We start from the raw sequence: 23591 nt of genomic DNA, 5'->3' as shown, positions 1-23591 counted from the left end.
AAAACCAGTGCTCTTCCCCACTTAATTTATGTGATATTTTGACTATCTGGAAGTGGGTGAGAGAGAGAGCACTTGACGGTAACTCAGTCATGCTGCCTCATCTATTGCTGAGGGTTCTCTAAGGAAAGTGGTGGGATCGTATTGTTGTTATTGCTTTCTTTGAACTACCTACCAGGAGAGGAAGAGAGTCCGATCTGATCTTTGGCTTAACCTATTTCGAGTTTCCCTGATAGGAGCAGTTGGTTACAAAAGTTCAATACTTTACAAAAGAAAAGTGTTTTTAAAAATCCAAATAAAGGTAAAATATAACCAGATGCTTTGCTTTATAATGTGACCACAAAATTACCTATTAATAGAAATTTAAAAAACGGTTCAACAAAGAATCAAACTGGTTTCTCTGGGTACATCATTACAATGAGTTTCCTTATACTTTTTGCTGTGAGCAGACAGTGATTACTTTGAAGAAGAAAAAATAAGAAAATGTGGAATTAGTAATGCAGATGCTGAAAGGCAAGTGGCAAACTACAGGAAGAATGCCTCAAACAAACCCTACCTTGTTCCCATAACTACTGGGACCAACCACTTCAGATAAACCAAAGCCATTTTAACACTAAGTGTGCGGAATTGTCAGCTGGCAGACAACATGAAACAAGTCACGCTATGTTATCTGTGGCCACGTTCCTCAGGGTTAGTCCAGTAACTCAAGACTTTACATTCTTTTGTCTTTATTTGTTTATTTTAATTAAACATGAAAAGGTTAATAAACAGACATAGTCCAGAGTTAGTAGGTTGGTATTATAACATTTATTAAAATAATGCTATGGGTTAATAGAAACAGCAAAGAACCAAAGAATTAAAATGCAAGCTATGTAAAATCCCAACTAAAACCCAAATGTGTCTAATGTATTCATTCATTAGCTAACTAAAAGCCCAAGAAAAGACAAGACACCCAATATAATAAAGTACTGCAAAACAATTGGCAATTTTCAGTTATCAAAATTGTGGATTTTGCATTTTGTATCCTTTTCTCAATCAAGAAAAAAATTCTTTTTGAATGTTATATAACATACATATAAAACAAGATAGAAAAATACATTATAAACTTGTAACAATGGCTGTAAATACATTATCTTACATGTTTCTCATAGGCAATAGGTTGGTTATGGTACATACATAGCATGAAACTACTACTAAGATAATAAAGAATAGACAAAAATACATGTCAGCTGTATGGTAACATACAAGCGACACTCCCTTCTACCCACTCTAAAAAAAATTACATAATACTGTCAGAAAAAATGTCTTAAAAACTACATATTTTAATAAGAAATAAATTCAATAAAGAATGATAATACTGAGAACCAAGGCATTCAGAGATTTCAAAAGTCATGCTTTTTTTTTTCAGTTGATCCAAAATTTTGTCAACTAAGTTTTCAAAAGTTTGTTCAGAGCCAACATTACTCATAAATGTCACACATTAATTTCATATATTTACTTTCTCCCAATAAAAGACCTTTGATAAACATCTAAAATGTCCAGGTATAACATAGTTGAGATGAAACTGGATCAAATACTGGTATTGTTTTTAACAACTATCACCTCAAATGTTTGAGTGTCGCAAATTTATTCAACCAACCAAGAAAAATAAAAATCAAAATGGCACGGCATATATTGTGAATAAATCAAAACAACTGTATGTGTAACAGAAAGACAAAGCAGTGGCACAATAAACCAAAGCTAGCTGAATACAAAACAATGAATGTCTATTGCATAGTAAATAAACTGAAAGTTGTTTCCAAGTGAGACAAGATGACGGGTGAGGTCATCACATAGGTGCTTACTGAGCTTCCCGCCGACCTCTGACTGTGAGGCCATGAAGGTGTGTACGAAGGACTGAGCTGACAAGGTGGTAATCCACAGTCACTTGATATTTGCCATGTCTGGTACTGAGCAGTTAACGATTATTTACCGAAGTATTGAGACGTAGGCTTTGTGCATAAACTGCTTCAACTACAAAACAACTTCAGAAGAAACTGGAAGCTTAAACTGAAATGTAGTTGAGACTTTATATGCAAAACGATCTTAGTTTTTTCACATTCAAGTTAAAAAAGAAAAAAATAAGGAAAAAAAAAGGTGTGTTGTGTGTGTGTAGGGTTTGTTTTTTAATTTTTTATTTATTTTTTACTAAAACCAGCTAAGAGATGGATTACACAAGTTACCTAGTATGGTATAAAGAAGTCTGATTAAATTTTGGGGTCACTTAAAAACATTGCTTTTAAGAATAAAAATCATAAAGATTCTTTTTTGTGTGTGTGAAAAAGGTTTGCTCTAGTCTACTATTATCTCCAATTATTAAGAAAAATCTCAACACACCCTCCCTTTTCCCAATAAAATAAATCTCTAATTTTGTCTATAAACTGATGTTTAGAATCACACATAATTCTTATCTCAGAATCCTTTGGGCTTACTTACACTGAAGACTGCAATAACCAAAAATACTCAATTATGATTTTTTAAAGAAGAATGTTTTAAAAACTTACTAGTCAGGTATTAGAAAAACTATCAAATTTTTTCACAGTATCAGATTTGGCAAATTTTCATCAAGGTAACGTGGCGAAAATCATATGATTCAAACCATCAACTCGTTTGTCTCCCCTCCTATCTTCTTTTCACATACTGGGCGACTGAGTAACATGCATTAACGTGTATTCTGAGGGAGGAGCTGATCTTCGAGACACTTGACTAAATGACCATGAAGGAAAATAAGGCACTTTCTTTTCTTTAGACTTATTCCAATACTTAAAAAATAAAAAAGAAAGACAAAAAGGCTCTTTTGGTCTTTTGTTTCTTGACAACCACCAGAAAAAATCATTTAATGAAATAAAGGGTTTCTTTGTTCTTTTTTCTTTTTTTTTATAACACCTGAAAGTATAAAATGCTACATTTCCAAAAATATATATTTTTTTCTGCACCAGCACCCTTGTATAGTAAAAGTATCTACTTTTTGTTCATTTGTTTCAATGCACTACACTTTATCTACAATTTCATTACATGTATACAGCAAATAGGCAAGCATGGCTTTTACATCCTTAATGATTTTTTTTTTCTATACAGGGAGGTTTAAAAAAAATATTTGAACAGTTTGCCCAGTAATGTGACACATAATGCATGTACCTTGTTCTCATATATTTTTTAAGGAGGTGTAAAATAAAAGTTCGGTAATTGTTAACTCAGATATTTATTTTTTAAAAATAGTGTTGCAGTTTTGTTCTTTGAATTACTTTTCAAAATTCCTTGTTAGTTTTTCTCTCATGGCACACTTTCTTTTAATACTTCAAATTTTGGCAGGCTATATAAAAAAGGCTGCAACTGCTGCCCTTTGAGGGCACTGTAGTGACTAAACAGCATGTCAAATTTTGAATACTTGTGGAAATCGCTTCACCAACGACATCCCTGACCAGAGGTTCATGCATGATGCATCACCACACAGTACATTCAGAGAGAGCTTTGACTTCACTATGAGAAGAAAGAGATTCCTAGAGTCTCTCACAGTAACTGCCTCTGTCACTGAGTAGTTAAGGGCCATCTGTCTCCCCTTCTTAGGTGAGGCCTTCTTACCGTTCGTTTAGGGTGGGATATTAAAAGATGATCAGTGCTGGGGGATGAATTGGGCCTTATTGCTTTACTACTATTCAGTGCAGGTTCTAGAACCACTTTCACCCAAACAGGAAAAAAAAAAAAGCTGAGTTGGAGGACAATTTCTTTGTCTTTTGTTTGGTTAGATGGTAAGACGAACGGACAAGTGCCTCAGCTCGCTGCACTGACGACAGGCAAGCAAAGGCGATTACCAGTTAACTGATCAGCAGGCAGGCATGGTCAGGTCATCATTGGGTGAAGAGTTCAGAGGTCAGAAGGTCATAGGTTAGTTGCCGGTGGCGGCTGGGTGGTTAGAAACAAAAAATAAAACAAAAAAAAGAAAGAAAAGATAGAGAAGAGATTAGTTTCAGCTAGTGACGGCTTAATGACAACATGAAAAACTAATCACAACTAATAAAAAAAAAAAGCATGTTTAATTCTGACAAACTGATTGACACCATCTACAGAATACAATAAAAATCATGACAATTTCATATCATGATTTGAACAAATGAAAGAGAGCCCACTCCCACAAAAAAAAAATGGTTAACAGGAAAAAATAGAAATAAAATACAACTAACAACTAATAGTTAGTAGCAGTCAATGAAGGAAATTGGAAAACAACAATGAATAGGTTTGGTATACAGAATTTTGAAACAGTCAGTGCAGTTATCAGTATCTGACTGCTATTAAGCATTAGTATTCTCTCAGATGCAAGCATTAAAGCAACTATTAATGATGGATGTGATTATTAATAACTGATGGATAACAGAAATGAATCTAAAGAAATTTAAATTTCTATGCACAATTTGGTTCAACATAAACTCTGGGCCAAACAAGGTTTCTTTTGTTCAATAAATGTTTATTGCTGTTTCAATTATTCTATTTACAAACAACATGAAATTTCTTGGCCTCATGATACAAAGCAATACTAAACTGTAGTCTAGCAGTGTAGGCAACATCGTGGGAACCAGAAAAAGGCCAGGCCTTTTGCTCTAGCCAACACTTTCCAGTTGAAAATACTATTTTACACATATAGAACACGTATAAAATGCACTTGCATGTAAACACTGTAAAATCCTGCCATTTAAAATTCTATACTCAAAAAAGCTCTAAGTACATCAAAAAATAGAAGAAATTTCTAATTGATACCAATAAGGCATTTTAAAACTACAAACAGCTTTCTTTATTCAATTTCAAAGCTAATACTCTGCAAATACAATAAAATCTGACATTTCATATACATTCCTGCTTTATATTTTTATATTTTAAAAGAAGCCACCTGTAAATACTATTTTCTTTTGCAAAATAACAGAAAAAATAAAAAAAAAAATTACAGTAAAACATAAAGTAGTTCTCAAGTGGAAAAGTTATCATTCCCGATGTCCTTGAGTTGTTCCTTTCTTAATCAACCTTTATCACATTCAGCTTCACCAAACTTGGTCCACTTAACAGTAGTATGATTTTTAAGACTCATTCAACAGCTTAATTATTTCTACTATATTCTGAGGTTTGATAGGATTTTTTGTACTGTTGCCATTGTGACTAAGGCAGAGGAGATGTGAAGGAAAAGTTACTTATTCAGTGCAAAGTTAGATTCTGTGCCACTTTATAAAACAAAACCCAGTAGGTGTAATGTTCACAGAGTTATAACTTGTCTACATAATGGACTGATTTACCTTCATATAATAAAAATGCTTCCTATAAACCTATCATTTAGGATAGTTCATAAATACTACAAAAATACTGCATCTTCACTGTGACCAAATTTTCCCTGAATTTCTTAAAAAATAAGTGGAGTTTTATTAAAATAGAAACTGCTATTCCAAAATCAAAAAAGAAAATAAATATTTAACATGGTGTAATCATACCATTTCACAGGTACTCCGGAAATAGAGAATCTTAAAGCATTTTTTATATTACCTAAAATTTTGATTAAGATGGTATTAAGTTTCTTATACAAATTACGTAAATAAGGGTTTGTGAAAATTATGATTCATAAAATTCTGATTTTTTTTTTTGTGGAACATATAAACTAAGCAAACTACCATTTATATATACTAGTACACCTAGAATACATCCCCTGCCAAGGTCCTGGCCTCCTACAGTACACACAGGTGTATCAACCGTGCAAAATCATACAGGTCATTATAACTAAAAGGTCAGTTGGTCGTTTATAGGCTTTAATTTCAGTTTTGAAATATGTGTAGAAGTGGGTTTATTTTTAGGTAAAGAACTAGGTATTTTTCAACCATGCAACACTTTAAATGCTCAAACAGAATTACATGGTTATATGTTCAAGGGCTGAATTTCCTTGCATTAAATGGATGCTTATATTAAATAACCTCAAAAGTAGAGAACACAGTAGTATCATTAAATAATTTAAGCAAAGGACTTTAGACATCTCCCTTAGACCCAATGAGTGCATAAAGTGATAGCAAGAGCAGTATGCAAGTTTTTTTTTTTTAATTAGCATTTCGGTTTGTTGACATTGCTTTCTGAATAAAAAAAGAATGACAGGACTAATCAAAACACATAAAACTATAAAAGAGCCATGCATGGAATGTGTTGGCGTTTTCCAAATACAGTAAAATCTTCCTCTAGGATTTTTAACCATCTCAAAGGCATAGGAGTATCTAGTAGGCCAATAATTACTGTATTAAAACAAACTTATGAGAAATCTCCTAAATAGAAGGCATACAGAGAAAGGTTAACAGCAGAAAACTACTTTAGAACTATGTTAGATATTAGTAATATGAATAAAGTTTCAAATTATTCATGGAATTATATAGTTTCTTTAAGCCTAGAATGAATTTTTTAAAAAATTCCCTCTTCCCAGAGACTTGCTCTGATGCAGGAATAATGGTGTGTATTTGTGTACAACACACTTGAAAGGAGCATAACCTTCACTGTCAGTGGGGTTTATTTTGTTCACTGAAGAATCACTAAAAGTATGTAAATAATACCAAAAGTCTTCAAGACTCTTTAATTGCATTATGATGCTAAATAAATATCACTAATGTCTTTGGAAAGGCATTTTATTTCTGAAGTGGACAACAGCTGCGTCCAACTGGAATTTTCAAATCAAATACTACATGCCATCAGTATTTCAGGTTACCATGTGAAGTAGTTAGGTATCATAGGTTTATAGATGGCACTATGAATGGAGTGTAAATCCTATCACTTTTTCCCCATGAATAAGAGAAACCTTGATCAGTTTAATTAGTAGATAAGAAACATGCCATATCCCAGAAGCTTGTAAAAAAATTTTTTTTTATCTCGCCTGGGATTCCTATCTTGTCAGGAAAAAACTTAGAAAGCAATTCAATGCCAATAAACCGAAAAAAATCACTCCTCAATAAACACAAATAATTTATAAAAAAGGTCTAAGGGTATATATATGACACAAATTATAAATGGTGAAAAGGAGAAAAATGAAGACTTATTTTCCAGTCACAGGTTAGTCAAAAAAAGATATTCAAACAGCTGGATCTCTTATCACCACAGAACTTCAGGAGATATTTTACCTTCAGATAACAGATTTTTAGCAGCAAATGACAAAAATCAAAGGATCCTTTTTGGTAAGAGAATCAGAGAATAAAAGGGAACTGACTTTCTGATTTTAAAAAAAAAAATCCAACTACATCAAAGTTATCTTCACAGTCCTTACTTTGTTGATTTCAGCTTTGACATGCAAATCCTCATGTTTACACAGTGGCTCAACTATTTTACTAGAGGAAAATAGAAACTAAATCTTCAGTGTTCTCCAAAAGTACACAGGAGGCATATATTCCTTTACTTCTCTCATTAAAGCACCATCTGTTCAATTCATTTTGCAATACCAACCCAAAATTTCAGAACAATTAAAAGGTAAATTTTAGCAAAAATTATTACTGAAAAATAATTAAGACATCAAAATTTAATAGCTTCCCAAATTGACTTATTTATATTTTAGTAGGAATAAATCATAGTACATACTAATATAATATTTAATAAGTTAAGATATGAAGGGAGCGAAAAACAAAACCCAGCCCTAAAATCTCTCAATTATTACAAATGAATTTAGAAAAGGAAAAGAAACAGTGTGCAGGCAAGCAGTTACAATTTTCCATCAGGTGTGGTGTTGCAAATTTTATGAACACCCAACGCATTTCTTATAAACAAGAACTGCAGAACTAAACTAACCTCGGTCTGCGGTCACAATCCTTTGGTAAGGATGGACACGCATATCGTGCCTTCGAACTTTAGTAGCCACCGCACCTAGTTAAATTGCAATTACCAAGACAAAGTTAGAAAACATTCACAAGGGGGAAAACACATTAATAGCAGGTTTATCAAAATGGATTTCAAATGTTCATTTACTACAAAAGTTTGTTTTGACAAATACGTTAAGGCACAGTAGTTTTAAAATTAACCGTATGTCACGTATATATGCATCTATTAATATTGCATTCATTTCAAACAGCTTGGCCTTAACCTATTTTATCCATTTATTTATAATCCCCAAGTTACAGTATGTCATGAACTCTATTAGATCCAAACACATTTAAGCTTTACTAGTCACATATTCACTGAAGTGCCTTTCTTGCAGCAGGACTACTTAAATAATGCCAAGTTTAATGCTGACAATTATTTGCTAACCTTAAGAACACTTCTAGAGTTTATCACTTAAAAAGGTTTAAAAGCAATTCGTAAAGCCTACAGATTGTGGTTTTAAACTTTTGAGTCAATAAGTATGAACTGCAATGAATTAGGTGATTAGTAAAGCAAACAGTAGAGTACACTTAGCAGTCAGTATACTACTATACACTCTTTTATAAATTACAGTTACTTTGTAATATTACAGACTAAACCAAATTAATAACATAATTTTACTTTATATCTATGTGCAAAAAGTGCAAGTAAGTCACTGACTGCTAGGCTAAGCTTTTTTTCCCCCGGAGGCTGCTGAGACTAAGCATTTGTTAAATTCAGATCTGATGAGGGTTCAGTTAAGACCGTTCTTGAATTCTTAGCCTTTCGTTGGGAAAGCCATACCTAAAGATAAAAGGAAGGGAATTAAAAATTAGTCACCAATGAAGATTTGATGCTAATATCAATCTCCTCACTACCACCAACACACATGTCTGCATCTGTTTTGAAGGGCACTGCTTATTTTAAAATAATTTAATGTGAGAATTAATATATCGCGTGCATGTTATCTGTGTGCAAATTTATTATAACTTAGTAATTTAAAATAATTTTCTCAGTTTTCCAAGAGGTCAATATCATGTTTTACTGCTTAGGTGGCAAAGCAAGAATTAAAATTAAGTTTGGTTTTTTTTTTCTTTCCCCACTTAGTACTCAATTCTATTCACCATATAGATGCCAATTAGGTATCTGAAATTTTTCCTTTTAATTTCGTCAGTGTAACAATTAACCTTTTAAAAATAAAAATTTCCCAGTGAAACAAACAAAAAACTCATTGCTTTAAAAGGAGAAACCATTTTTACTGCAGTGCCTTTTGCTGTTTCTAAGCAGTAAATTGGTCCATCACCCCCTTTTCATTTCAGATAAACTATTCATATACAAATATAATTCCACATGGCAAAATCAGAGAGATCCTGCGTTGAAACTGCTGGAATGCCAGCTAGTGGCTAAGAACCACACCCCTGCAGGAACATCAACAGGCATCAAACTCCTCAGTAACAGATGCTGTGGGTGCAGCAGAGAGGAGTTCTGGGAGGGAAAGGAGCATGCATGAGATAACAGAACAGAGTATTAATAGAAAGGAAAACTGAAAAAGGTTATATGTTACATGTTATTTTTTAAAAATGCTTCAAGAAATATGCAACAGAAACAAGCCTCTCATAAACAGTTCTGTGGTATAATTCTGACCTATAATTACTTTATACAATGATTTAGTGATATCCAGAAAACAGGTACAATAAAATGTATTTGCTCATAAAACAAAAGGCACCTGAGTGCATGCACACACACAGATAACATACAGAGCACTGTGGCTTCATTTAATTGAACAATGAATTTTTGAGTTTAAATCTTAGTGTCCAGTTTCATTAAAGACTTTCAAAATTTTATAAATCAATATTAATGCTGGGGGGAAAAAAAAACTTCAAAGATCAAAGTCCTAAAAGTCAACAGCATGCATGCAGCACCAAGGTCATATACAGTTCAGGGAAAAAAATTCAAATTCTGTCTGATAAAACAAAAGGGTCGCACTGAAACGGTCTGTCCCACATTGACTGGTCGTGCTCTAACGGCTGCCGTACTCTAGGCCTTCCTCCAGCAAGTCAATGGGCTGAGATATCAGGCATGACTGGCATCTCAATCCACTCTACAAAAAAAAGGCATTGGTAATGTCCTCGAGCACACCACTTTTTGTTCACGTATTGCAGTTTTTAACCAAGCGTTTATCATGATCTAATTTTTTGTCTAAAGTGTGATTCTGAATTCAGTGTCTTGGTATTTACTCATCAATTTCATTCTGAATGGTTGAAATTAAGAGTATCTCATGTTTAGAATTAACTAGGACTTCAAAAGAACAAAATCTGAAGAAATCTTAGGAATGCAACTCTATGTTATGTGACCCCTTTCATATTTGAAGTGACCACAAATTACCCACACATACAAAATAATATAAGTTTTATAAAGACCTTAAAATACTTTCACATAGAAATTTAAAATTTAGCCAACAATTAAATAAATCTCTGAAACAAAACAAATCTAACTTTGGTGATGGTGGTGGTCAAGGGGATAGGGGGATGGGGAGATCTAAAACTCAGAATGGCCTTAGTAATGGCAAATGGGAAAAATATTTTCTGTTTTAAATGTACATAACCAATTTACCCAAGACATAAAGTGAATTTGAACAAATTTAATGTGCAATTGTTTAAAAGGGCAACTCTTATGAGAGGCTGAAAGAAAATACAGTCTTCAGGGTTCCCTAACAGAACGTTTCTTGCCTCTCAAACCGATGTACTAATTTCAAAGTCTGGGAGCAGAAAACAATTATGAAGTGTGTGTTCAACCACATAGGGAGAATAACTTACCTAATACACCACTAGGTTCAATAGGATACTCAAGGATTGATGTAGCTGGTGCCAATGTGTAGGGGTATTCATAGGGCGTGTAAATTAAACCAGCCTCAGGTCCTGGAGGAACTATTGCAGCAGTTGGATGAGGAGTTCCATTTGGCATGACAGCGGTCTGTATTTGTCTGATCAAAGGCATTATGGTAGGGCCAGCTGGCGTAGGTGTACGCAGGGCAGCTGGTGGGAGAACAGGCGCAGGCCCAGTAATAATCCTTGGGGCAGCCTGGGCTGTTGCTGCAAGAGAAAAGGCAAGGGCTGCTACAGTAAGCAAAGAAATTCAGAAGGAAGTATAGAGATAGCAGTATAAAATATGGAAAAATGAGAGGGGAGTAGGAAAAAGAAAGGAAAAAGCAGGAAAGAAGAAAAATAAAAGGAAATCATTAGTACATGCACTGATCACACAAAAATGCCAAAGCACACCAATCAAATGCAAACAGCCTTACCTCCCAATGAGATTAAAAATAAATGTGCAAACATTAAAAAAGAGATTGTAAAAAAAATGAACGCGACCACTAAAATAGGTTATATTTAGTTCATATAGTTGATATACCTGTTTTTACCATTTCATGAGACTAAAAGTGCATGCAAAAGCACAAAAAAACACTTGTATTAAAAGATGTTAAAAAATAATTTGTAATCAGAGTCCACAGAAACACAGTTTTGGTATATTTCTAAAGAGTAGCCATAGTTTCAAGTTAAAGAAAAGAATAATTTTCACTATATTAAGTTATTCAAGTAATTACTGGGTATAAATAAATTTCTTGCATCTTTAGGAATTAATTTTTCACAGAAGAAAAGCAATACAAAAACATCCTCCCCCTACATACATGGCTATTAATGATATACTCACACACTCATGAGCAAATTAAAATAAACAATTTCTAAAGTCAAAACTTATAAACCTTGGGTTTTGGAAAGTTGCTTAGGATTTTAAAATTGTTTCTTTTTTTAAAAATAATGATATGTTCATATGAGTGACATGTATACTTGATATTATCTCAAAATATGTTTTACATTATTTCATTTTAAATATTAAAAAGTAATCCTTTTATAGTTTATAAATACATGTTCAAATACATATAAAGGAAAAAGCATTGAAAATCATAGTATAAACCACTGATCTCTGTGAACTCGCTTATGCAATCAATAGAGAAAAAATACTGGAAGGAAAAACATGCAAGCTAGGTGATAGGATAGAATTCAACAGAAGGAGAATTTCATTCAATAGGCTTGAGTATCTATACATTCCAAAACAGCTCTTTAAAAAAAGCCTCCAAAATTTTTTCTTTTGCATAAGTGTAACAAAATAAGTTAGAAGCCTTAAATCATCAGTAGTTAATAGAATATAAATTTCTTGAAACTTGAATTTAGAGGTTGCTATTTCATCAAAAGAGTAAAAGAAAAGTTTACCAACTGGAAACTTAGACATGTTGGCTTAAAATACAATCAATAGAGTGTATTCAATTCATGAAAGCATTTAAAATGGGACTTAGTCCCATATCAAATGACACAAGGCGTTCAGCTCTTCATATCTAACCATTTACATGTTATACTGCCAAAAGGAGAAATGTGTGTAGGCAAGAAGCTGAGTCAACTTTAACACAGGGCCTCAGTCTTATTCTTACGTGATTTAATGTTGGCATCTCTGTAGGTGCCATTCAGAATTGCAAGTTCCATCAGCTGCATCTTCTTAAGGCTGTCTTCTCCTTCTGCCTACATACAGAAAATAAGAGCTTTAAGCATTTTGAAATAGTCTACATACATTACAGCTATAGCTATACGCAAGCCTTCAAACAGAGGGCTTCCCATTTCAGTAAGAGAAAAAAAAAAGGATTCAGGGAACAAAAAGGTGTTGAAATATTAAAAACCATCCTTTCAGTGATTTTTAACTACCATAGCACACTGATACAGGGCATTCTCAACTGTCACTAGCAGCATTTCTATTTGAAAATTTTTACGGTAAGCTGCACTGATTTATTAGGATTCTTTCAAAAAGCCTTCCTTTTGATGGAATGAATGAAATGTCAGATAAGATTAAATATAGTATATTCTCTACAGCAGCTATCATTTTGCTGTATATTCCAAAACTAAGAGGTGTTCACTTAAAAAAATCTGGAATTTAAACGTATAGGATTTGATTGTGATATTCAGGTAAGAGAATTTTATGTTTAATTCTCCAAATAGGAAAATGCAGTGAAATTACAGTTATCCTAAGACTTTCTTGAAATTATATGTATTTTCTGTTCCCTTATGCCACCCCCTCCCCCCATCTAATTAGCAAGTGCTATAACAATTACATGGAAATTTATCTTTAGGTCATCATACGATCTGTCCAATTTTTAACTTTTAAAAGCAGAAAGGGGCACTATTAATATATCATACTACAACAGGCACATATATTAGGCTCGTCCTCAATCATCAAAATGTTTGGCCATCCCATTCTCCTTGGATTCAGCATCACCCTTGCCATTTACTGTTTCCACCTTCGTTCTAGTCATTATAGATTTAGTACCAAAGCTACTACAAGATTTAGGTAATGATATCTATCCTCCAATCAATCTACACACCATGGCCAGATAATTTTCCCAAAAGCACATTCTCATGTCTCAAATATCTTTCATAGTTTCTTACTATTTAAAAATGCCTAAAGCTACTCATGATCTGGTTTCCAAACTGCTTCTCAAATTAAACCGATTCATCTTATATTATTTTATATAATATATAAAAATGTATTATAAATCAAAATGTATTATAAATTAAACCAAATCATGTTTTTTAAAAAATTATATACAATTTCTCATCTCTGCCACGTTGCCATTTCCTCCATCTAGAATGCTCATTGGCCTGCTGCTCTATTCCGTCATCTTTCCAAATTTTAACTCCTTGTACACTTCAATCTAAATGCTAGCTAATAGCCAACCCTAGATTAGGTTTCCGCCTTGAATTAAAGTTTGTTGTGTATAGCCATGGCCAAAAGCAAGCTTCTTGAGAACAGAGAATAGTTCTTGTTTATCACTGCCCATTCCTCCCATTCCCACCATGTGGCTGATGGGGACTTACTTAATTTTTAAAGGCCATAAACTGTGGTACAAGAAATCTCTAACTTTACTTCCAAATCTCAAATGCCAAAATCCTATAGGATTAAAGTTTAACTAGTCACAGCATATCTTGCAGAGAAGCAGCAGTCGATGAGGGTTCATTAATCAAGAGTCCTTCCTGAAGATGGTGGTAAAAATGGAATTGAGTATGCTGAACTTGTATACATTACCTAACCCTCAGGATTTAATAATTTAAAAAGTAACCAATGATACATTTCTCTGATGAATTTTAGTGTTTCCTGATTCAAAAAAGGAGGACTAGGCCAAACAAGTTTCTCTTTCATCTTTTTCGCTACAATTGTAAAAGATACACAAAATTATATGTTTGGCATATGCAGCAGTGAATGGTATAATATAATTTGTAGTAAAGAGACTGATGAGTGGGCTTTTACTAAATCATAAAGAATTAGAATATCATGACTATGCCAAAAAACTAGACAATGTTGATAAGATGGACAAACTCCTAGAAACACACAACCTATACTGACCCTAGAAGAAACAGAGGACCTGAACAAATCAGTCACAAGTAAAGAGACTGAAGCCAACATCACCCCAATACCAAAATCAGATACTACAAAAGAAGAAAATCATAGACCAATATCTCTAATGAATATAAATGCAAAAATCCTCAACAAAATTATATATATTTGACAAAATATATCTTTTCCTGATTTAAAAAACACTCCAAAAGAAAGGAATAGAAGGAAGCTTTCTCAATATGATAAAACACATATATGAAAAACCTACAGCTAATATTGTGCTCAAAGGTGAAAGACTGTAAGTTTTATTTGACACTGTACTATAAGTTCTAGCTAGAGTGATTAGGCTAGAAAAAATAAATAAAAGGCACCCCAACAGGAAAGGGAGAAGCAAAATTTTGCTATTCACTTGTATGATCCTATATGTTGGAAATCCTAAAAAATCCACAACAAAGCTACTAGAACTAATAAATGAGTTAAACAAAATGGCAGGTTACAAGATTAATAAGGTAAAAATTAGTAGTGTTTCTATACATTACTTATGAGTAATCTGAAGGAAATCACAAAAAATTTCATTTATAAGATCAACTAAAAGAATTAAATATTTAGGAATAAACTGAACCAAGGACATACAGGACTTGTATTCAGAAAACTACAAAACACTGCTGAAAGAAACTGAAGAAGGCTTAAATAAATGGAAGGACATTCCATGTTCATGAGCTGGAAGACTAAATATTGTGAAGATGTCAATTCTACCCAAACTGATATAGATTCAATGAAATGCCATTAAGATCCCAACAGCCTTTTTTGCAGAAAAGGAAACGCCAGTAATCAAAATTATTTGAAAGGGTAAGGCCCCAAATAGCCAAAAATGTCTTATAAAAGAATGAGGTTGGAGGACTCTCATTTCCAGACTTTAAAGCATATTACTTAACTACAGTGCAAAAAAACAACAAAAGACAGACAAAAAGACAGGCAGATTAACCAATGGAACCAAATCAAGAACTCAAAAATAGACCCTCACACCAACAATCAAGTGACTTCTGATAAGGCTGTCAAGTCCACCCAGCTGGACCAGAACAGTTAATTCAACAAATAGTGCTGGGAGAACTGGATATCCATACACAAAAGAAAGGAAGAGGACCCCTATCTCACACCTTATACGAAACCTAAATATAAAAGTGACAACCATAAAACTTCTAGAAGAAAATGTAGGAAAACATCTTTAAGATCTTGTGGTAAGTGGCAGTTTCTTAAACCCAAAGTACGAGCAACAACAGGAAAAAATAGATAACTGGGACCTCCTCAAAATTCAACACTTTTGCACCTCCAAAGACTTTGTCAAAAGGGTGAAAAGGCAGCCAACTCAAAGGGAGAAAATATTTGGCAAGTATCTGATAAGGGTTTAATAGCTATGATATACAACGAGATACAATATTACAATTCAATAATAAAAAGACAAACTACCCAATTAAAAAATGGGCAAAAAGACTTGAATGGACATTTGTCCAAATAAGAAACACAAATTGCAAAAATATTTGAAAAAATGTTCAACATCTCTAGTGGTTAAGGAAATGCAAATCAAAACTACAATGAGATAGCATTTCATACTTACCAGAATGGCCACTATTAAGAAGACAGAGAACTCAAGTGTTGGAGAGGCTACACTTGAGTATAGAGAGAGGAATGCTTATTCTCTGTTACTGGGAATGAAGAATGATACAGCCACTGTGGAGGACTGTTTGGCAGTTCCTAAGGAAGTTGAATACAGACTTGCCATGTGACCCCAGCAATACCACTAACTAGGTATATACCCAGAAGAACTGAGAGCAGTGACAGGAACAGACATTTGCACACCGATCTTCACAATGGTATTATCCACAATTGCCAAAAGATAGAAACAACCCAGATGCCCATCAACCGATGAATGGATAAATTGTGCTGTATACATATGATGACTACTATGCAACTCTAAGAAGAAATGAAGTACTGGAGCACACTGATTAAAACATGAATGAACTTGGAGGACATTATACTGAGTGATGAAGTCAGACGCAAAAGGATAAATACTGTATGACTGCACTACTATGAACTATATTATGCAAACTCATGGAATTAATAATTAGAATACAGACCACTGGAAAATATAATGAGGGTAAAGAATGGAAAACTGAGGGTTAATCTGTGCAGAAGTGGTAAAAAGGTTGTTTGTACATCTTTGGGAATGAAAAGAAATGGTAAAGCACATCACAGTGTTTGTAACTAGCAGAACTATTACATGGGTTGAAAGGGAAAGTCAAAGAACATGTGTATCACTAGAAGGAAAGCTAAAAAATGTAACTCGGGACTGCATAACATTATCTGTGTAAGACTGTTTTTACAAAATATAAATACAAATACTCAAGAGAGAGAAAAGAGCAGCTATGTACAGCAGGGGATGCATAGAGAGGTTGAGAGGTGATGAAGTTTTTTTGTTTGCTTTTTAAAAATTATTGGAATCATGAAAATGCTAATAATGATTGAAGTGATGACTGCACAACTATGTGATTATACCAAATATCACTGATTGAATACTTTGGATGGGCTGTGTGCTTTATTATGATGTACCAGTAAAACTAATTTGTTTAAAATAATAACATCATGTAGACAATGTTCAACCTACCACTGCCAATTGCTTAAATCAACTATGTAGTAGTAGTAGAAGATGCCTGCATGCTCACCGGATTTCTATTTCTTGACCTCTAACAACTTGTGTAAAAAGGTAAATTTAAGAAGCTGACCAGAAATCTATTATGATCAAACTTGTTGACTCAAAACTAATAATGCTAAAAATTAAACTTCATCAAGAGTCAATTCAAATTTGAGTCTCTATATAATAATGAAAATGCCAAAATTATACACATTATACTCTATATAATTAAAAAATAAAAACAGTAGGTATACCTCCAGTGATCTTCCACAGTGAGAAAGTGGTACAAGTTTGAAAGATGGCAGCAGATAAGAAGGCACATTTATTTTCCATCAAAGACTAAAGGTGAAGACTTGATGTGATATAATGCCTACCACAGAGAGAGGATAGGTGCTTGAAAATATTTAATTGAACTGATCTTCTAGATAACAAAACACCCACACTCACTAGCTGATGAGGTCATGTTAAAGACTGCAGAAAACCAAAGAGAAAGATGATGAAAGAAACACATGTGCATCCAAGGGTGTGTGCTTTTGCAGGATGCAAGAAATGGAGAAACATATATAACAAAAGGAACAGAGCTCACCCCAAGCAGAGTAAAAGTTGGAAGAGCACAGCTTTCACTAGGAGGTGGTAGCACAGTCCAGCACAGTGCTGGAGGCCACTGAGACTTATGAGTTATGGATCAGGGTCTATTACACCTGGTTGAATTACATCACAGTGCACTACACTGATACCTCCTCTCGAAAAGCACTGCAGTTGGCAGGGCTGGAATTTCATGAACTCAGGGACTCTCACTCCCCAAAGTTTCCACTTCACCTCTTTACCTCTCCCACCCCATTTTGGTATTCACAGAACATGGTGCTTGGTTATCTAATGAAAAGGTGGAGTTCATTACATAATATAATTACTTTTACACGAAAGTAATAATTTCAACCTATTGTCCAGGTCTTGTCACTCAAGTTTGGTTGGCAGCCTATATCTTATATCTGTCTGAACACTTGACTAAACTGTGGAGGCCCAAAAGCTTGCTGATTTCTTAAGTATTTACTATTAGTGTTTTCTTTTTCTTTCTATAATCAAGAGCCTCTGAAAGCTTTTACTACAAAGGCTTCAGACCAGAATTTTATCTGACCTCCCCTCTTTTCTCCAAGACTATAATCAACTGATTAAAATGGCATCCTGAAGTCATTTTAAGCATTTCAAAAGGCATTTTTGTAGAACCTACATCACGGACAAGCACCTCTATAGAGGATACCAACCTTTTCATTTGTATTAATAAGAAGCTGCTCTTAAGCAGCCAAGAATAAGATTATAAAATGAAACTTTACAATGCTGAATTTAAGGGATTACCTGGAATCTCCTAACTTCTCATTTTTCAAGTAGCTGCCCTATGTATTTTAAAGCATTTTAAAACCTGAAGTATAATCTAGAAGCAGGGAAGTACTCAGATCTTAATTGGAACAATCAGTTTGGGTGAAAGTATATCAAGACCCAGGACATTACTAACAACCCACAAAGCTTCCCCAATAAGAAATGCCTGGTCTGAGTTCTATCACTACAGTTTAGTTGTGCCTATTCTAGAATGTCATATATAATGGAATCATCTAAGTGTATACTTTTTTGTGTGCCCCCGCTCCTTTCACTCAGTATATTTCCGAGACTTATTCACATTGTTGCATATATCAGTAGTTCATTTATTTTTATGGCTGAGTACTTATTTCATTGTATAAATATACCATGGCTTGTTATCCATTCTTCTGCTATGGACATCTGGGTAAATTACTAGTTTGTGAACACTGTGAATAAAGCTGTGCACAAGGCTTTTGTGTGACTATGTTTTCATTTATCTTGGATAACTACCCAGGAGTGGACGAATATTTCCTTTATATTTTGCATGGAAGATTATTAAAAAATTGTAATACCTTTGATTCTAAAACATGTATAAAATTTTAAAATAAGAACTTGAAAACTTCTCTACACGTCTGCTATTCCATACCTAAAACCTGTGCCATCAGAAGTGCCTTGAGAACTTCAGAATTTTTTAGATTTTTTAGAAAGCAAACATACCATTTATTATTACATTACATAACACCTCTGGTGGTATCTGGGGGCTCGCCCCATAATCAAATTCACAACAAACATAAAAATGTAGACACAGGCTTATCAGTATTTTCTGAACACTCAGAATTCTGGATGAAAGATTATCAGCAGTCCCCAGAGTACATATATAGATCCATATAAATATTTATTTTATAATTTATGCATATATTACATCATAAAGGACACAGCTAAGTTGAAGCGACAGAAAGAAGTTATGGGGAAGCGGACTTGGCCCGATGGACAGGGCATCTGCCTATCACATGGGAGGTCCGCAGTTCAAACCCCGGGCCTCCTTGACCCATGTGGAGCTGGCCCATGCGCAGTGCTGATGCGTACAAGGAGTGCCGTGCCACGCAGGGGTGTCCCCCGTGTAGGGGAGCACCACGCGCAAGGAATGTGCCCCGAAAGGAGAGCCGCCCAGTGTGAAAGAAAGTGCAGCCTGCCCAGGAATGGCACCGCCCACATGAAGAGCTGACACAACATGATGCAACAAAAAGAAACACAGATTCCCGGAGCTGCTACTAAGGATAGAAGCAATCACAGAAGAACACACAGCGAATGGAGGCAGAGAGCAGACAACTGGGGGGAGGTGGGGAATAAATCTTTAAAAAAAAAAAAGTGATTCAAGAGGCACATCAATCAGTCACAAGATACAGATCTTATTTCCATACTTAAACAATTAAAAAAAGAAAGAAGTTATGGTTAATATTGGATGAGAATAATAAGGTTTTAACATTTAAAGTAGATTTTACTCATTGTTCTCCATTATTAAAACTAGATATTAGATACTAATCATCTATGCATTCATGCTTCATTAACAAGTCTATATTATTGGCACTATTTTTATCCCTGAGGCCCAGACAGGTTAGGCAACTCACTCAGAGCTACAAAAGGTCAAACTGTAAAGTGGCTTCCAACCCAGAGTATCTGATACAAATACTTATTTTTAAAACTAGTATATTGTACCTTCTTCAATGCTGTGATGACTTTAAAGGAGAAATATTTTAAAATTCATCCAGGTCCAACATCCCCATGTTAGAATCCAGGAAACCTCATGTTTATGTAATATTTTTAAATCTATACATTATATACATTTACATAAATCACACTACAACAATGTAATTACCAGAGAGCTGAAACAAATTAAATATTTCCAAATCATTAAAACTGTGTCCACTAATAAAATAACTTGAACCACTGCCCATAAGAAATTCCCAAACTCTCCAGCTTAGCACTTGAGGCACCAAACAACTTTTATAAACAGCCTTGTATTATTTGCAAATGGTTTGCACCAGCAGAATCATCTGACTAAATATACCTTGTGCTTTTCTACCTCCAAATTAGAGAAAACCTGCATATTTTTCCTGTGATAACCCAGATTATTTTCCTCTCCCAGAATGCAGACTTCTCTAACCCTTTCCACACAGTGATGCCAGTTTCATAAATCCATGCTGCTCACTCAATGTGGGGGAATCAACGTTAAGTCTGAAATGCCTATTAAACACCCAAGCAGAAATGTCAAGAAGATAGCTGGATATGAATCTGGCTGGGGTCAACTCACTCCAACTTATCCTATAAAAAAAAAAAAAATTAATATAAAAATTTTCCTCCCACACCATTTTCATAATATTCTTCTCCAAGATGGCATGGCATTTATTAAACTTTCCCAGCCTTTCTGGAACCAATGTTGTTGTGCACGCGCGCGCACACACGGTCCTGAGCTACCAGCATGGGTCAGATAAAGTACGCTTCTCCGGGCTCCTGAGGTACCTGCATCAGCTGAGAGTCCGCAGTTCATGAGAGATCTGAGTCCCACCTTAAGCACATGTTCTCCAAGCTTTTAACAGCTAACAGTACCAACTACTTTTCTTTTAACTCCCGGCCCTAGGGGTTATAGCTCCCTTCCTGCGGCTATTTACACATCTAAATCTGTATTACATTCTGACCCTTTCTTTTTTTTATTCCGTTGTCAACAACTGCTTAGCGGATTCCTTATATTAATTTTCTGTTGAAAAAACTACAAGGTTTCTGCCTCTTGACTGATAAGAGGCTCCCCATCTCTACTTCTTACAAATAAAATTTTTTAGACTAGCATTTATGGCCATGCCAACTTTACCTTTTCTTTTCTGTTACTAACCTCATTTTGTGACAAGAGTCTATGTGAATTCTCTGTGCTAATCATGCTGATCTTCTATTTCTTTTAGATCGTTTAAAGGTTCCTTGATTCCATGTTCTTTCCCTTTCCCATTCTTTTATTTTCAGTTACTTAGATGCTTACTGAGCACCTACTGTGATACAGATACCATTATAAATCCAACACAGAAACAGTGACATTCACAAAACTAAAAGCATTAACGAAATGCCAAGAATCACTATAGAAATGAAACATGGAATAGATGTATCAGAAATAGTTTTTGTCCCAATTTCCCTTTCAACAGCACCATGCTTAGGTGGAGAGACAAAAGGCAAATTAGCATCATTACTTCATTTGGGCAACACAGCCTGCTTATGTTTTTCAAAGCAAGCCCTTATTTCAAATGATATGCAAAGAAAATTTATTTCAAAATTTGTAGGTCAAACATTAGAGATACATTAGGGGAAAAGCGTAGCACATCTTTTTGCATTTCCCATTACCCAATCTTGCATTTAATCGTAGTATCTGAGTTTGCAGGACAACTCAGCACAGGCATGCAAAACAAGGTAGACAGAAATCAGGTACATAGGACTTAACCAGAAGAACTTAAAACACTCAAACATACATAAACACCTCATTTAAACTATGTAAAACTAATAAAGGTTTTTACCTTAGGATAGTATGTTCTGCCTTTCTTCAACGAAGTATAAATAGAAAAGGAAAAATCATTGTCTTAATAGTATTTCTTCCTATGCTAAATACAGTATGATATAATCTGAGATTTCATTTTTTATAGTAAAAGCTATATAATTGGAATGAGAAACTTTTGAAAGAGTTATAAGATCTATTTGATTCAGGCTACATACTAGCATTACTAGATCCATATCATTATTTTATAGAGGAAAAAGGTTTGTTCTATTTTAGATGGATATAATAGATTATATGGTTAGGGAAATAGAAGGTATCAATACAAACCAGGGGCTAAAGAGAGAGCTTTATTCTATAGTGGAAGATAAATAGTGAAGAGGAGAAAGCTGAAAGTAACAATGATCTAAAAAACTCTTAATTGTCAGAGGTACATGGGAGAGAAAGGCAGAAAGGTGGGGGAGAGGGGAAGTATAGATGTAGGGTAGTGATGGTGGGGGTAAGACTTCATGAGATGTCATAAAATCAATGACCAAGAAAAAAGTCTTAAAGTAAGAATAAATTAAAAGTCTCTCTATGTATATTCAAAGTGATCATCAAGTATACAAGAAGGAAAAAAAAATTACTGTTTATGAAATACCAACCACTGTCCTGGGGATAAAAACACACACACACACAACCAACAAGACATGGTCCCTGACTTTGAGATTTATAGATGGGGGTGGGTGGCGGTGAGGACGGGTTGAAAGGTAAATCGGGTTTAATAAAACTATAATAGATTGTAATGACAGAAATCTGCACAGGTATAGTGGTAGAGCAAATGAGAAAGTAGGGGGAAACAAGCCTGAATTGCTTTTAGGATTTGATGATAACTACAGATTCTCAAAAGCCTAAGTTAACATATAGGCAAAAACGTTGCATACAATTTTAGGGGCTAACTGTAGAGTTGAACTGAGCCAAGAGTATCTGTGATAACATTGTTAATTTACTCCAACTGGCCCTGCAAGACTTTCAGCTAATGTTATTGTATACTGCCCACCTTAGAGACATCCAGGAGGTTTCTGAGTCATGAAACACAAAGCTCAAATAAAAGAGTAGCAGCTGAAAGCTCCCTGGAACTCAGAGAACTTTAAACACTGTTGTTAGTTTCACTCACACCCAAACTATTTTTGGATGTAGTAATTTTGGTGACATCTAAGGTAATTTCTGATATTGGCTGCTTCCAAACCTAACCTTTTTTTTTTTTGTCGTTTCTTGTGTCATACGATATCTAAAGACATACCTCATTGTAAATAACTGACTAAACCTTTGAACCTTAAATTTAAGGCAAGAAAGAACAAAGCAAGGGAAGGGAAAAAGGTGACAGTTCTTCAAATATCTGGTAACTACTGACAAAGACAAAACAACAGTGAAGTTAAAGCCTTTTTTTGCAATATCATTCTTGTTTAAGATTAAGAACTTTAATTCGCTTTTCCTTGGCTAGAAAAAACAAAAATACATCTTTTTATAAAGGCCTTTACCTGGGAAGCACAGTTTTATTTAGTTAAACATAAAGAATAAAATAACAATAAATAAAACCTGGAATGTAAACAAAACATTCCTTTAGGAATGAAAAATTATGTTACTCCTGAAGCAAACTGCAGCCTCCTCATTTCTTATGTGGGAAGCAATCTACACCAATATAAATAACTCATTTTAAAAGTACGCATAAAACAA

At 34.3% G+C, this 23591-nt stretch overlaps 1 protein-coding gene across 10 annotated transcripts in view; it reads right to left on the bottom strand.

Moving 5' to 3' along the window:
* Positions 1-781: 781 nt before the first annotated feature.
* Positions 782-23591, bottom strand: part of QKI (QKI, KH domain containing RNA binding) — a 149914-nt gene continuing 127104 nt past the window's right edge. The window contains exons 5-8 of one of the 10 annotated variants that reach the window (XM_058289768.2): positions 12353-12440; positions 10686-10985; positions 7822-7896; positions 782-3939 (exon numbers count right to left, since the gene is read on the bottom strand). In XM_058289768.2, the coding sequence (XP_058145751.1) occupies positions 3923-3939; positions 7822-7896; positions 10686-10985; positions 12353-12440 (480 nt within the window). In that variant the 3' untranslated portion in view covers positions 782-3922. Of the gene's footprint in view, positions 3940-4477; positions 9971-10685; positions 10986-12352; positions 12441-23591 lie in introns of those variants that run through there. The other 9 variants (XM_058289769.2, XM_058289770.2, XR_011647710.1 and 6 more) reach the window with 9 other exon arrangements.

The sequence above is a fragment of the Dasypus novemcinctus genome, chromosome 28, assembly GCF_030445035.2.
Source record: "Dasypus novemcinctus isolate mDasNov1 chromosome 28, mDasNov1.1.hap2, whole genome shotgun sequence".
Lineage (NCBI taxonomy): Eukaryota > Metazoa > Chordata > Mammalia > Cingulata > Dasypodidae > Dasypus > Dasypus novemcinctus.
This window is presented reverse-complemented; position numbering and strand designations above follow the sequence as displayed.